Source organism: Polyodon spathula, chromosome 11, assembly GCF_017654505.1.
Source record: "Polyodon spathula isolate WHYD16114869_AA chromosome 11, ASM1765450v1, whole genome shotgun sequence".
NCBI classification, from domain to species: domain Eukaryota; kingdom Metazoa; phylum Chordata; class Actinopteri; order Acipenseriformes; family Polyodontidae; genus Polyodon; species Polyodon spathula.
The window spans coordinates 41,732,588-41,749,832 of record NC_054544.1 but is presented as its reverse complement, the minus strand read 5'-3'; the positions used below and the strand labels follow the sequence as shown (position 1 = coordinate 41,749,832).

The following is a 17,245-nucleotide window of genomic DNA, read 5'->3' as shown; positions in this document are numbered from 1 at the left end:
AAGTATTTTTTATTAAATATCCTTCCACCTCTCACATAAAAAAAGTCCTTAAAACTTAAAATATTAATTTAAAAAATATTATTTTGTTAATATACATTGAACTGATTAAAAACAAGAAGCACTATTCTGTAGATTTTAAATTGAACACTACCATTGAAAATGCAGCTTTGAAGATTTACAGGCCCTTTTTTAGATATTCATTCTGAACAGCAGGTGGAGCTGCAGCAAGTGATTTCGAGAAATGTTTGATTCACTGTTCTTGTTTGAGGAAGTGCATCAGGACAAAATCAATGTTCAAAATCAATCAGGCCAATCTCTTACAGATAGTCCTTCAGTTAAGAAATATATATATATATATATATATATATATATATATATATATATATATATATATTATATATATATATATATATATGTGTGTACTATATAAAATTTATCCTTATAAATACTCTATGTATATACCTCATCGTAGGAAAGACATTTTTGCTGGAAAGGAAAAGCAGCAAAACAATCTCAGAACAGAATCAGGGATGCTCAAAGCAGAAACAATACAAACATGATGGATATTAAATAGTTTAGTCCCTCTCAGTTGAAGATTACTACATTATGGAGTTATGCATAGAAAACAATCCAATATCAAAATAAAACATAATTAGCAAAATATGTAATCCATAAAATGCAGTTACTATTTATATCTCTCTTGGTAGACCGGTGCTCCCACTATCAAAGTCACCGGTATGCGTACAGCCTGTTCCTCCCATTTCATGATATTGCTGGGAAGGTTTCGCTTTCCCTTGGAGAACATTGTCTTCACTCCAAACAAGGGCAGGGCTGGTTGGCTGGCTGGGCCAAGTGGGTAATGTTAGCTTTGAACAGCTTTCCCTAAGTGTTTCCATAAGAGTGGCAGGAAATGGGTTTTCATGTTTTTGAAGTTAGACAGGCGCAAGCCAGTTGAACCTGCAAGCAGTTTTGAAAGGTAAGGTTCTTCAGTTTGGTTGAGGGGTACTTTTATTTACAGAGAAGTGTGCAGTGCTGCTCTGTCTAATGCTTATCTGAAGGGATTATATTGTAGGCAATGTGGGAATTCTGCTGGAAAATTCCTGTTATTCACTTAATGTTGCACTGTACAGTAGGTCTCATGGGTGTGTTTTTGCAAGATACACGTTTTTATTTTTTTACCTGCTAGAAAACGGAGTACTTTGGTATGTATGGTACCAGATCAAAACTTGCCTGTAGTGCATGTCTACTAGTTATATACAGTAGGTCTCAAATGTGCAGTTTTGAAGAAGAAAAAAAACGTCACATCAAACAGTTATTTTCATTTTATAATATGAAATGTGGTTCTGCTTTAACTTAAAGAAAGTTCTCAGTTTCTATGCCTTATTCTAAGTATATTCGTTGTACGTCCTGAATCATTTCAGCTTCTGGATCACGTTACTGGCTGAAATCATATCAGTCAATAGGAGAAGCAGCTGGCTGGCTAATGAAAGATGCCACTGTTTACCCTGTGTTTGAAATCACCAGGTACAGAGAATACAGATAAGTCAATGGGGATTATTCGCCAACCTACTTCTACTTGTTGGCGATTCAGTTGGGATTCATCATTATTTTTGAGGTAAGGTCCATACTCATGAAGACTCATTTTAATGTGACTGGGACAAGAGTGGATGGGTAAAAATAACCCATGCATTTACATGAACAAAACTATATTGAGTGTGTTTAACATCCTTCTTTTCCTCAATGTTCGTTTTCCTGCCCTGCTCACCCAGCACACTGTGTTCTTCATCGGTCGTGTGATTGACTGATTGTACCAGATATCCCAGAGGAAGTGGAGATCAAGGTGAAGAGGGAGAACTACATGGCCAGAGGCCCTGGCTGAGAACCAGGTAATCTGTACTACCCTGTGCTGACTGGGATCAATTTAAACACAATACCTATGTGTAGAATAGCATGGTCAGACAATTGTCAGTTTTTGGAATTCACCCCTGAATATAGTACAATGGTTGTACGTTGCTGGTTGTTCACTGTTGTGGCACCCAGATAACAATACATATAATTTCCCAGAGCGGTAAAATTTGCCAATTTGTGTATGGCTGATTTTGAAAACAGATTTTTAACTCTAAATGATGGTGGATGAGAGAATGGGACCTAGAATATATGAAATTTCAGTTTTTGTCTTTGTACTTGAAATGTAGGGCCCAATTCTTAAAGCTTTGGGTAAAGCTCGGGTAAATTTAAATACAGTTTTAGTTTGATTACACTTCTGACCTCTTAAAAATAGCATAGATATATGTTCTGGATATCAAAACATTATTTAATTAATAAAAACAGACTTCACTTATGAGCTTAAGCTTTGTGAATTGTTTGTGTGTGTGTATGTGTGTGTATTGGGGTGTTTAACATTTCCATTTTTAAGTATTGTCCAGTTTTGAATGACAGCCCTTAAATCATAATAAAAAACGTTCTTCATATTTTGCTGTGTCATATAACATAGAAAATGATATCCGGTACCAAATCAAGTTTTGAGCATGACATGTAATTTTAATGTAATTATTTTATTGGTTATATAACCTCTTTAAAAGGGGTAATAAGCACTTTTCTTCCTTTAGTTTTCATGACTTTATTTTCACATCGTCAGCCCATTTATCCTGCTACAAAAATGTAGATTCGCTCCCTGTGCAGCAGCTATTAGGATCCCATCTGACCCGACCTATGTGCAACAAAGGGACTTTACAGTTGCAGGTGGGATCCTAATATTTGTTGCACAGGGAGTGAAATTATAGTGTGGTGTCAGTTACAGAGTGAAAACAAAGTCTATAAATATAACTGATAAGGGACTTGAAATAAAGTTGTTACCTGTACCAATAAGAAAATGTTTTTAAAGCTTTGGCAATTCAATTAAAGTTTTGGTAAGTCAGTGACTTTCAGTTCTTAATCACTTTGCCTTGACTTGCAGGGTCTGGGAAAAGCACTTTTTGAAGAGATAGACCAGCAACCAGAACTCGGAGGAATGGCGCAGGACTAAACCCCCCATCCCAGAGGACCAGCAGCCATCCTGAGAGGGTTCAGAAGAACACAGAACACAGTTACCTCTGGCTTCAACAAACACTTCCTCTCATCTCACAGCCTGGAGCTGTCATGAAGCCTTACCTCCATGCTTTTTATGTCTTTATTCACACCAGTCATAGTTTGTGTTCCTGTATATCCAGAGACTCCACAGAGACTTTTGTGTGTATTGAAAGTGTATTAAATGCCTACAGATTCAAGGGAAAGAAACGTTTTGTTAACCATACATTGAGAACAGATTGCTCAGTATCATTAAAAATGAATATCTAATGTCCGTTTAACATACCTTTGATGTGTAATGGGACATTGGAAACCAATATTGTCAATTGCACAGGAATGATTGATAGACAGGAATGATTGCGTGTGGTTGTACTGTAAGTATGCTTGTGATAGATGTTACATTTGACAAATCTATAAATGAATGTAATCTGGTTGATGATTATAAATATATTATTTGTATTTTTATTTATAGCTTTCTTTTATAAAGACTGTTTAAAACACTAGGTCAGTCATTTTAACTATATCCTGCATCAGTTTGCATCCAAATGATGTCATTGATTTGCCATCACTCAGATTTACACCATGAAATTATTGGATACCAAAAAACACGTGGAAAACATTATTTAAATACCAGCAATGTGATTTAAACAGGAGCCCAATGCTCTGCAGGGCTGTATTAGTTGTATTTATTTGAAGTGGCTGTTTTCCTTGGTTCCTCAATGGGCTGTGTAATCGTGACACAAAACAATACATTATAGACAGGAGGTTTTGGAATATACTTAATGACTGCTAATAAATATTTATAAATAAATCATTGCAAAGCAAGGAACCAGGGAATATAGAAAGAAGGTCACATAGGAGTACATTATTTCATGCTAGATTTTAAAATATCACATTTTTCAATTTTTGTCAGTTTTTCGTTAAGTATATGGACAACTACAAAGTGGTATTGAGATTCAATTAAAGTTTCATTATTCTGTTAGGTTTCATTCAACTTTATGAAGCACAATTTGTCTGCTATATAGAATGATGCAAAACATGTACCCATAACTGTATCTCTCTCCTCTTCTCCAATCACAATGTTATGTTAACATCCTTCCAATCCATCCATTCATCTACTCATGGTGACATCATATTACTCCGACAGACAAGGACCAATGAAAATGCAAGACTGGTATGGGGTTCCGTCCCAAAAACAGGACCTGTGTGTCACTCATCAGTACATCATACAGCAAGTCTTGTGGCCAGCTATGGGCAAGGGCATCGATTCCCAAAGGGCCCCCGCCTCTCTGACTCAAGAACCACAGAGGGCAATGTGTGGACTTCTCTGAGGCAAACAGGTAGACTGCTGCACTGCTGAACCTGTGCCAAATCATGACTACTGCCTGGGGGTGCAGGTGCCACGCGACGTGACAAGGAGCCCCTCGACAGCAGGCCCACAGCCTGATTGGACACCGCAGGGATGCCAGAACTGCGTCCATGCACTTGGCAGAACACAGAACTCGTACATGCTGCCTTGAAAAGAGAAGCTGAGGTACTTTCTGTGGCCAGGATATATCAGAATGTGAAAGAATGCATCCCGGAGTTCCATGGTCACAAACCAGTTGCCTAGCCAGACAGATTGGAGAATGTGACGGGTAGCATTTTGAACTTCCGCTCCTTTAGGAATATGTTCAGGCCTCTGTGATCCAAAATGGGATAGAGCCCGTTGTCCTGCTTTGGTACCAGAAAATACCTTGAATAAAAACCCTCCTGTTGACATGAGGGTTTTACAAGGCGAATTGTGTGCTTTGTGCGTAAAGTATCCAATTCTTGTGCCAGAACAGAGACCTGTGCGGGGCCAGAAATCAAGGTGTTCATGAGCCCCTGGAAGGGAGGAGGTCTGGCTTGGTGCAGGGGGAGTTACCATATTGACAAGGCGCTCCAGCAACCATTATTAATTTGTCACCATGCTTGCCAGCTGTTTCATTTGTGTCCAAAGGCTGACACATCCACACCGAAAGAGTGCCTGGGCTTCTTGGTAATGTGCTCGGGAGAGTGAGAAACAGATCGAACACTGCGGCTCGCAGGTGGCTCATGCGAGGCGCTCCTCAAGCCAGTGGAGGTGGAACGACCTTCAACATGGCCTACTGTCTTAGGCCTGGACCTTTTCTGAAATATAGCACACACCGTACAAAAAGTGGGATCTGCCAGAGCTCGTTGAGCATGAGCAGTGCCCAGGCATTGGACGTATGTTTTGTGGCCACCCTCTGTAGGGAAGCTGGCCACACATCTCACACAATAGTGGAACGACATGGTGAGGAAATGGTGTATTGGTGGATAAAGGCTGCAATGCACCTGTACTGAGCATGGGGTAAGACACTGTGCTATGCACGGGAGTGCTCTGTACCACCAAATAAGGCCCAACGTGCTATGCACTGGGTTAATGTGCTATAAGACACCGAGCCAGAGCTAGGAGGCACGGCACACTAGAAATACTTTTTTTTTTTTTTTTTTTAAACAGCAACACCACAGACCTCGGTTTGGCGCAACACGTGAATGCGGACCAAGTACCGAAACACAAAAACAATCTTTCAAAGACTAATACAAAATGGATGATGCTGGAAACAGCAGCCGCTGCTTCTAGGCTGCCTAAACCACACAGGCGTGTGATATAGTACTACTTGAAGAAAAAGAAAGCCAGCTTCCGAGGAGGAATAGCGAGGTATTTTACCAACCAAATCCGTCTCGAAAGAGATTCTCATGATAACGGAGCAAGTGCTTACAACTCTGCTCAGGTTGGAGTGAGAAATCAAACGACAAAGGTTGCTGCAAAGAAATATATTAAATAGTTAGTTAAAGTATATAGAAATTGAAGTAACATCAGCAAATTACATTTTGAAGGTAGAATGAAGAAAGACAAATGGAGAAAGAAATGTATATTAAAATATATAAGAAGCACAGGGAAATGGGAGAAGCTATAAGGAAATATATAATATATATATATATATATATATATATATATATATATATATATATATATATATATACTCTATTTAGATGGCATGCGCCAACAAAACCTAAAAAGAAGTCTTGAAGTGACTCGGTCTGTTTAGACATGCGCACTGATACGTTCAACTCTGAGGGAAAGGAACGGCGTTGAAGTTGTTTCGCTTATATATATTTAAACATATAGTTATATTTAAAACATGAAGTTGATTAGATCATTTAGTTTCACGTTATAAAAAAAAAAAAGATTGGTAAAACACACCTGTAAATTTGATCTGCGTGTGTTTTGTTTTTTCCTGTGAGCTGAAGAGGTGGATTAAACGTCAGTTCAGTGCGCGGGTATTTTGTATTTATGCCTTAGGAGAGAAGGTAAGCACCACGGTTTCCACTCATTTGAGTTGCATGTAATATTACTTAACACTACTGTAATCTGTGAAAAATAAAAAAAGGAAAGGTTTGACAAGTTGAATACTAGTATTTTTAAAAGAAAGAACACCTTTCTTCAGTTAATTTCCGCTTGGTGTCGTGTCCAAACTTTTTCGTTACATCCAAGTAGTTTCAAAGTAATGCTGGATACATTTTTATATACTTAAGCTGTGCAGGTATACATGGAGAACAACGCGTTTTTTGTTTCGGTTTTTAATTTATATATATATATATATATATATATATATATATATATATATATATATATATATATATATATAGTAACTTATTTGAATTTGGAAAATGTGCCAGTAACATGTTGTTTATAAATAATGTACAAATATGAGTGGAGAAAGTATGTTTTGTGAGAACCAGATTCGTGTGGTAAAGGAAGACCGGGAAGATGGGATAATTGCCTGCAGTAAGTCCTCCCATTCACAAGATGGCAATGCCTAGTTTCTGTCACACAAAAGAACACCACAAATCACTGTTTTCTAACTGTATTTAGATTGCACCTGGTATTACAAAAATATTTATTAGGGAAGATGGCCAATATGCACTGCCTAGTTACTCTGATCATTGTTGTCTAACTGTTTTTAGTGGGAAGATGGCTGTAGCACATGGATTTATTAGGGAAGATGGGCAATAGACATCGTCTAGTTACCCTGATCGTTGTTTTAAAACTGCTTTTAGTGGGAAGATGGCTGTAGTGTTCACTCCAGCTCGGCAAAGTAATGCTGCTTTTTTACTTCAAATTACTATGGAAAAACACCAAAATATTAACATTTTCTGGGCTCAGTCTGGAACGATAGGAGGTAAGGATGTGACCACCACAACTGAATACCCGCTTCTTCTTTATCAGTTTGGACGGCATCCTATTAGTTAACAGAAGCAAAGTATTACATAGAAATAGCCAATCGAGTGCGTTTTAAGACATGCAGTGCCCGCCTACTGATCTCTCAGCAGTGCAAACCTTGATGAGAAGACAGCGACTGCAAATGTTTTTTTTTTTGGACTGCATGTTAACAGAAAAGTTAAGGTGGGTGTGACACTGTTTCAAAGTCAAGCGGCATCTAGGGAACTTTTTTTTTTAAACATAAAACCACAATCCCTACAACACTATCAACTCGAGGAGACGGTAAAATCTTTACAGTACAGTTTAAAATAAACATAATACCAACTGCACTGAATACACTGATTTACCAGCTGCGGTACAATATTAACAAAGTACACACAGTACATTGTCATTGTACACTAAAAGCTCTGAGCCGGGTGGCTTAATAGTAACCAGTTTAGGGGTCCTTAGAAACAACTGCGCACATGTCGCCTTCGTGATCAATCGAGAGTTTACCTGGTTGCCTTTTTAGGAAGGCTGAAATAAAAACGCTTTTTTCACAGTTTAGCGAATGGTGTTGAACTAGTTCGGTTGCCTTACTTTGCAATGTAGCCGTTTGCACAGTTTTTTTTTAGGGGTGTCAGATAATGTAAACATACATGCAGTTGCAACTCTGCTGCCCGATTGTGTCAACCTGCAGCTACATGTTTCAATGCATGCCGGGTCTTTGACCCAAATCAAGCGAAGTATCTCATTATAGCTGAGAAATCCATTCTACTGTCTGAAGACAATTGTGTAGCACAACGTGAGTACCGTGCTTTCTACGAAATTGTCAGTGAAATGAAATGCGATATTTACCAGTTCTGGAAAATCATGGAAACGAGATTCCCAGCTCTTGCTGTAATCATTTTCTGCATACAAACATGCACTTCGGCATAACCGGCGCTCCAGAAAGGCTTCAAACGAACAACGTGTTTCAGAATAATATGAAAACAAACAAACCAAAACATAAAATAACTGCAGACTACCACAGCAAAAGCAACAGATGCACACACCGAGAAAGTCTGTTTAAATGTATTTTTTTTAATGTTTGCTTCTGTAGAAACCGCACCAAATGCTATGTAAAACCAACATTTCTGTTAATAGTTGCATGTGATGTGAACTTTACCGATTACAGGATTAAAACTTGAACCGGATGTTGTGAAAAAACATAACAAATATTTCGATTAATGTTACTTTTTTACTACTTATATAGACAGACTCGTTTTATGCTTAGGTAGGTATTGTATTTAAAAAAAGTTTAATTTTCATCCCCGTGACACCATTTTCTGCTTTCTCTGGTTTTGAAAAAAATTACCGTGACTGCTCTGTCATTTTTAGTATACATTTCCCTGACAAAGCTCCACCCTTACTGATCAGTTATTAAAATAGGAATTGCAAATCAAACAAAAATAAAATATCTCCTCCATATAAATGGTGGAGGCTGTCTTGTCCGAAATATCGAGAGGAATTTACGACAGAATGGCCATTCATTAAAAGAAGTCGAGTGTCTCAACCTCACGTCTACTGTGAATACTGCCTGACAGACTTTTGAAACATGGTGGGTGTCTATCGCTCACGAAGGAACACCAGCAATAAAGAAAATCTGACACTTATCATTACTGTATGTTTGTGTAAATGGGTTTTGAAGTTCAGCTCGCTTCAAATAATTATTGGATACTACACAGCATTTTGTGTTTTGATAATTGCAAAGTAGTAAATGTAAAAAAAAAAAAAAAAAAAAAAAAAAAACATTAAGTCTTTCATGAGGTGTTATTTTGATAGTTATTTTTTATTTTTGTCATCTGTCTAAAATAATAATAATAAAAAAAAAATATATAGACATGGTCCAGGATATTTAAACAGATTGTGAAACACATAATCCATAAAATTGTGTTAACATAACAGTTTTGTACGTAGTTTTTAAAAAAAAAAAAAAAAAGTTCAATAGCAAATCCGGGAACATTTTACATTTTTAATGTTTCCGACCAGGACAAAAAAAGCTGGGCTGAAAAACTGAAATTCTAATTTCTCCTGAGACGCCTGGTAACCCCAAATCGGCATTACTCGGCAAATCTATGTTTGCATGATAGAATTTTTTTTTGCCGCGGTATTTTCTAACTTCCTTATTCTTGATGTAATCCCAAAGGTGATTGGCTACTCTTGTAATTACGCTGTGAATGGGAAGTCATTACAAGTGACTACTTCAGCATGACTAGGTACTACTGTAAAATGACATAGCTAATTTACATTTATTTAAAACACATTTTATGAATTCTGATTGGTCCAAATCAATACATGTACTAGGTATGCGTTTTTGATCCGATTGGTCTTCTACAGGTTAGTTGCTCATACACCAATGAGCACAGAACAGGTTCCTGTCATCACAGTGAAACACTGTTTGGTTCCCTCATAACTATCGTCAATACCCTTTTTTTTTTATTGTTAACCTACTAAAGCAGAATATTAAATAGATAACCCTAAATAAATGTAAAGATAAATATGTATTATTAACCATCAGTAAGGTAATTGACAGCAAGTAATAAACGATAGGATTCGCAGAATCCAACACAGTTCAGTGCTTTATCTTTCTACCTGTGCTTCAAACATATTGACCGCAACGGAAACAAAACCTAAAGTTGGAGTTGTCTAATGTGCATTGATTCTACCAGTTTTGTTGAGATAGTGGAAGATCGAAACGCCTTTACTGGTGCATATGGAGGAAACAAACTAATTGCAATATTTTCCCAAGGAGTGAGATGCCGCAAGTGTCACTGGACGAGTTGTCTCAAGCGGACTGCATTTGTCCGATCTGCTTGGAGATTTTCCTGGAGCCGGTTACACTGCCCTGCGATCACACCTTCTGTAAGCCCTGCTTCCAGCAGACTGTGGACAAGTCGAACCTGTGCTGCCCTCTATGCCGGAAAAGGGTGTCCACTTGGGCTCGGCTGCACGCCCGCAACAAGACCCTGGTGAACGAGGAGATGTGGGAGAGGGTGCAGAAAGCCTTCCCTGTTCACTGCCAGCGTCGGCTCAGCGGACAGGACCAGGATGACCCCATCTGTGAGTTTCTCTGCCAATCACAAACCCTGTCACAATAAAACAAACGAGAACATGACTGACCCATGTTGCAGCCAAGTCCTGTTTTAACCTGTGTTTGTCACATGCAGACTTGGCTACTCTTTTAAATAATGTTAAACTTTAACATAGGTGTAGAAACTTTTTTTCCTTATTTTTAAATAAATTATTTTGTCATGTAATTGGGTTTTAGTCCTTAAGCTATAAGCACTTCAAAGCTCCTGGTCCTTTGTTTTCTTGCTGAAATAAAATTGTACTGAGAAACAAGAGTAACAACATTTCCATTTTTGTTCCCAGTGAATGCACTAATTCCTCAGCCTCAACTGTGTAAACCAGGAGAGCTGCGACGGGAATATGAGGACCAGAAAAGCAAGGTACATTGTGCCAAATATATGCAGTCACTGACAAAAGTATTTAATAACATGCAAAAACTAATTTCATATTGTAAGCATGACCCTAAGCATTCTATGAAGTGTACAAAGGAATTTCTGAAAAGGGAAGATTAGAGTTATGGATTGGCCATCTCAATCCCCAGACTTGAATCCCATCGAGATGTTTGAATTTACTTAAAAGATGAATTTACTTTAAAGCTGCTTTTGCAAAAAGGAAACCAGTCAACTGCAGAACTCAAAGCTGTATGTGTTGAATGGGCAAAATTTCTCCAGAAAGATGCCAGGAACTGGTTTGAAAATACCAAAAGACTGCAAGCTGTAAAGGAAGGAAAGGGTGGGCACACAAAATACTAATGTAAGAGTGGCCAAATACTTTCGTCAAAGTGTGAAATTCATTTTAGCATGTTTTTCATTTTATGCTTATGATGTAATAATTAGTTTTATTATAAAGCCGAATCTCTACTTTTAATTTATATCTTTTAATAGAACAATTAGAAATAGTAGAATTGTAGCTGTTTTTCCAGTACATGTGCACACAGTGGATGTTGGTCACCGTACCTCAACTTTATTTTATTTGTAAACGTGGTGGGGTATGTTATTTGTGTTTAAATAATTTTCAGCTGGAAGCAGAAAAACGTGTGTTGGAAGAAGAAGAGAGGCGAGCTAGCGAAGAGTATATTCAACAGCTAGCTGAGGATGAGGAGAGAAGAGCTGAGGAGAGCAGGAGGGCAGTACAGCTGCAGCTGGAAAATGATGCAAGATTGGCCCAGATGCTCGTCGAAGAACTAGTGAGCTTTAATAGAATTGCCTTTTCATATTCTGTCAGCTTGAATGGAAAATAGCACAAAACAGCAACCTTGCCGCATTGGGATGGTCCTTTCTTGGTCAGGAACTGTATTGCAGTCAGTAATTTTTCTGCAGTATTTTCAAGTATAGATTTTAGTTTTTACACACAAAAAAGCTTTTAACAGCATAAAGGCATCCTAAAACCTACCTCAAAATAGTTTATGTATTTATTTGTATTTCTCTTTTAGAATACAAATCAATTTTCAGAAACCCATGGGCCTTCTACAGAAATATCAAGACAGAACTCCTCAGGAAAGAAGAAGAAGAAAACAACAAGTTTAGGGAATATTGAGAAGTAAGTTTTGCAGTTATATGTACAGGGGTGGAGCATGTAGAGAAAAGATGGGATTGAGAAAGGAAAGTGCTGACACAGACCTTACCAAGTGTATACGTATATTACAATGACTCAAACTGACGTTTATGACCTTCATTTAAGTTGTAATTTGTTGACAGTTTGGTCATCATGAGTGCAAGCGAGGTGTGTACCTATGAGCTGTAACCTCCCCAGGCTTTTATCGGATGATTTAAACTATAGTGTTAAATTGAAACTTTTTTGACTTGTACATGTTGTTAAGTGTCTTTTTGGTCTATTTTCAGATACTTTTCTCCTGTTTCAAACCGAATGCCAAGCTCTTTGATACATGCTGAAACTAGCAGATGTACAAGCCTTTCTGCTAACAAGGTACATTCTTATCTGCCAATAACCTTTTTTTTTGTCCATATGTATATTGACATAAGTATATTGTTATATGAAAGAGGTGATATTCCCCTTGAATTATATACCAAGTTATATTTAATTTTGAATGACTTTGCAAATGGATCAGCCACCTACTAACGAATATATAGGATTAAATAATCAACTATAATCTGGAAATGCTGTACCATATACAGTGGCTCTCAAAAGTATTCACCCCCACTTGGACTTTTCCACATTTTATTGTGTTACAACATGGAATCAAAATTGATTTAATAGGAGTTTTTGCCACTGATCAACACAAAAAAAGTCCATAATGACAAAGTGAAAAATAAAATTGACAGATTGTTCTAAATTAATTACAAATACAAAACAGAAAATAATTGATTTCATAAGTATTCACCCCCTTGAATCAATCTGGACACTGCAATTTTTGCCCTTTCTTCTTTGCAAAATTGCTCAAGCTCAGTCGAGTTGGATGATGACCTTTGGTGAACAGCAATTTTCAACTCTTTCCACGTATTCTTAATTGGATTGAGGTCTAGGCTTTGACTGGGCCACTCCAGGACTCTTGTAGACTTCAGCAGGTTTTCCTTCATGATTTCTCAGTACTTTGCTCTATCTTCACAAGCTCCAGGCTCTGACGCAGAGAAGCATCCCCTTTGCATGATGCTGCCACTATCATGCTTCACGGTAGGGATGGTGTTCTCAGGATGATGTGCAGTGTTAGTCTTGCGCCAAACATACCGCTTAGCGTTGAGGCCAAAAAGCTCTATTTTGGTCTCATCAGCCAATAGAATCTTCTTCCACATGGTCTCAGAGTCTCCCACATGCCTTCTGGCAAAAGCTGAGATTTGATGTGAGTTTTTTTTCCACAATGGCTTTCTTTTTGCCACTTTCCCATAAATGCCAGTTTTGTGAAACACCCGGGCTATTGTTGCTGTATGCACAGTGTCTCCCAGCTTAGCCATGGAAGACTGTAACTCCTTTAGAGTTGCCATAGGCCTCTTGGTGGCCTCCCTGACTAGTACCCTTCTCGCCCGGATACTTTTTGACGATGGTCTGTTCTAGACAGATTCACAGATGTGTCATATTCTCTCCATTTCTTAATAATAGACTTTACTGTGCTCCGGGGGATATTCAGTTCCTTGGAAATGTTCTTATATCCTATCCCTGATTGGTGCTTTTGAAGAACCTTATTCCGGTTTTGCTTTGAATGTTCCTTTGTCTTTATGATGCAGTTTTTGTTTGAAAATATACTAACCAACTGTGGGACCTCCTTTTAACCTGAAATCAAGCGAAACACCTTAATTGCACACAGGTGGACTCCATTCAACTAATTATGTGATTTTGAAAGACAATTGGTTGCACAGAGCTTATTTAGGTGTGTCATAGCAAAGTTATTTTCTGTTTTATATTTGTAATTAAATTAGAACATTTTGTAGATTTCTATTTTTCACTTTGACATTATGAATCTTTTTGTGTTCAGTGGCAAAAACTCCTAATTAAATCCATTTTGATTCCATATTGTAACACAATAAAATGTGGAAAAGTCCAAGGGGGGTGAATACTTTTGAGAGCCACTGTATATGCCCCAAACATTGGTTTCTTAATACTCTACAACTGCACCCTACCAGACCATTTGAAACCAATGTATGGGGCATGCTACAGTGATGTATATATAAACATCAAAATGCAATGTTGTCTAAATAAACATTTGGCAGTACAGGGTAAACATACTGTAACATGATACAGTGTATTAACAAAGAACTATAAAGCTAGGCAGTAGTGTTAACCAACTGGTTTTAACCACTGAGAATGCATGTGCATAATTTGTTTGTGTTTTTGTACTTAGGAAAATATCTCAGCTGCTCTTGGTGGGACTGTTTTGATAGAAGATGGAATACTAACTTTAAGACCCCAAGAAGGTGCAAGTTTTTCTGAACAACCTGCAGAGTTACCATTACCAAAGTTATCTTTTCATGGCGAGAGTTGTCACCACAATGATTGTTCAGACATTGTCAGCTTTGCAGATTCTGCACAGTTTGGAGAGACAGACCACAAATTAGACATTCTAGGTAATGCCCCTAAGGCGGCAAAAAAAATAAATACAAGTACCAGTGACAAAGACAGGTGTTTCCTTATGCCTACAAGCACAGATGAAAGTGAAAACTCTGGTGTGCACCCGAGAAACAGAAGCAGCCATTCAAACTGCAGAACAGGTGATGAAGATACCAGCAACGGGACGTATCCAAGCGAGTCTGACTCGGAAAGCAACTTCAAAAGCAAGAGACTGAAAGTGTTATCAGGAGAGGGTGATCCTCCCGAAGGGGAAGAGTTCTCTGTGGATGCGTCATGCGTGCAGCAGCTCAAAGAGCTGGAGAATGATTTTTTCAGTAAACTGCAGCAAGAGAAAACAGACAGACTTTTGGCCTTGCAGTTGCAGAGGCAGCTGAACAAGGAGATGAAAGAAGTGAACAGAAAGAAAAACTCTCCAGATGGCTACCTGCTCCGCATTAAGCTGCCTAAAGAGAGAGCATCATGTAGTAAAGAGAGGAATTGGTCACGGTCCTGCTCTACTGTGAGAGGTGAGGTGGAGACAACATTGCCTGCAAATCGACCCAGTGGGAGCATGCTGACTACTACTCCGATCCCAATAGAAGAAGCTGGCAGTCAGAAGGGTGTGAGCAGCAGTTCAGGGTCATCAGCAGAACAGCAGATATATGGCAAACAGATGACCATAACCAAGGTGTTCCAAAACCACGTAAAGTAAAGGTCTCCCAGGGAAAACAGTCCTTTACAGCGTTAACACATCACCGAGAGATATCTTGCTTTACTTATTTGACCCAACAGCTGGACTACAGGTTTTTATAAAGTCTGATACTTAGCTGTTTTTTTCCCTCAACGTTTTTGTTCTGCTAAATTACCTCCATATAATGTCCTTGCTTAACATTTGGTAGCCGCCAAAGCTGCATTTAACTACTATGCGCTTTGGCTGAAGCTCATTTAAACTAAACATTTAAGAAAGATACAAATGTGGTGTCTTCAGCATTCTCTCAACACACTTTACAATTAGGTAACTAAAGGTACAGCATTTCAATTATAACATGATCCATGTATAATTATTTTACTGTTAGAAATCTGTATGACCATACCATAAAACAGGACATCAAAGGAGGGATTCAACAATCAAATCCTATAATTTTATTAAGAATAATATTACATTACTGGGGCAGGTATAAGTGCTTCTATGACACTTTGAGAGGACATTTGAAGTAAAGTTATAAGGTCCACAGAATTGAACATATACAGATTAAACTGCCTTGCTATGAAACTAAACATGTTTTAATTTTTTGGAGCAGGCCCTGTCCATCTCTGACTTGTAAACACTAGTTTACTCATAAACGACTGTCCTTCTTATCTCCACTTTTTATGTACAGTAAGTTTACTATTGAAAACCTTAACAAAAACTTTGACATTAAAAATGTCATTCGTAACTATTAAACGCTCAATGGTGGTATACTGAGTAATACTAAAAGAGGCGTTTGTCATTGAAGTTTATGCGTTTATTTCAGTATTATTAAACATTTAAAATCAGTAGGAACTTGTGTTGGTAATAAAATGTTCACTGTTTGTACTTTTGTAAAAATTCTCAATACTTGTTTTGGGTTGGTCTGGAAAAAAAAAAAAACATTTGCTTCAATGCAAAGTTTGACCCATTTTTCTTATATAATCACACTTTGTCAGTCTCTTGGTAGTTCAGTTACATTACCTGTTTCTTTTCTCAATAGCAACAAAATAGCTCAAACCTTGAACTAGGACACATGTAATAAATGTCAACTACAATGCCTGTGTGTCTATATACTTGCACTGCACAGGGAACCACTTAAAAAGCATGGTCTGCAATACCCATCAATATTAATGGTTTTTGAATCAATTTTCAACGGGTTTGTGTTATTTAACAGTAAGTTTGTATTTCTTTTAAGTTTAACAGTTTTGGGATTGTAAACTTCAAATGAACATCAACACCAGTTTATAATATATATATTGTCTTGGTTGTAATGTGCTTTGTACATTTTACAGTTAACTATATGAGGAATATTCAGCAATCAAATCTCTTCACTTGTAATAAACTATTTACAGTAAGCAGACTTATGGAAGTTTACATTTCAGTCTTTACATTGTCATTTTGATTGTTTACATGAAAAGCAATAAAAATGTTCATCCAAACAAAAATACTGAACTTTTATTTTGCCTTGTAGGATAAATGAGAAGGTTCCACTTGTAATCAGACTAATTTATTATTTTAGCAAATGAAAGGCTTCTCACAGAAGATCCAGTACTGTTTCCAAGTTTGATCATAGGCACAAGAATAATGAATTCCTTTGGCAGTTATTTATTGCAGCAGCCACACTGTCAGAGCCTTATATCTGAGAGACTATTTCAGTTAATAGCTAAATGTGCCTGTGACCTATATGCTAAGGTTAATATTGGGGAGAGGGGTGTTACAGGAAAACTGAGTTTGAGCACTGGCCAATTAGCCAACCCCTCAGTACATAGCTAATTATAGATGTGTCCAAACCACACTCTGCAACTACTATGATTAACAGCATGGGATGTGATTAGTTTCCATAAATGTATAACACTGAAAAGTCATATAACAGTTGTACAGATTCTGATACTTAGTAATTTATGCTGAAGACAGGTACAGACATACAGACAGGTGCAGGCGCTATTTCTAGCTTGTGCTAATGAATGGCCTTTCATTAAAACTGTAGGCGGTTCTCTAGTCTAGACATGAACTCTGAAGTGTGACAGACTTATGCAACTTATTACATGCATCACGAGCAGGGATAGTAAGAGGTAAAAATAATTTCTATA

General features: G+C 37.6%; 1 protein-coding gene across 2 annotated transcripts; it reads left to right on the top strand.

The window, feature by feature from the left end:
- Positions 1-6,175: 6,175 nt before the first annotated feature.
- LOC121323246 (E3 ubiquitin-protein ligase rnf168-like) lies at positions 6,176-16,589 on the top strand. Of its 2 annotated transcripts, none has more exons than XM_041264189.1 (7): positions 6,176-6,423; positions 10,107-10,417; positions 10,730-10,806; positions 11,445-11,612; positions 11,859-11,965; positions 12,268-12,352; positions 14,220-16,589. In XM_041264189.1, the coding sequence occupies exons 2-7, from the start codon at positions 10,114-10,116 to the stop codon at positions 15,135-15,137; spliced, it is 1,659 nt and encodes a 552-aa protein (XP_041120123.1). In that variant the 5' UTR covers positions 6,176-6,423; positions 10,107-10,113; the 3' UTR covers positions 15,138-16,589. The 2 variants fall into 2 exon arrangements, with proteins under 2 accessions (XP_041120123.1, XP_041120124.1); XM_041264190.1 differs by lacking the exon at positions 6,176-6,423 and adding an exon at positions 6,796-8,120.
- The last annotated feature ends 656 nt before the right edge of the window (positions 16,590-17,245 follow it).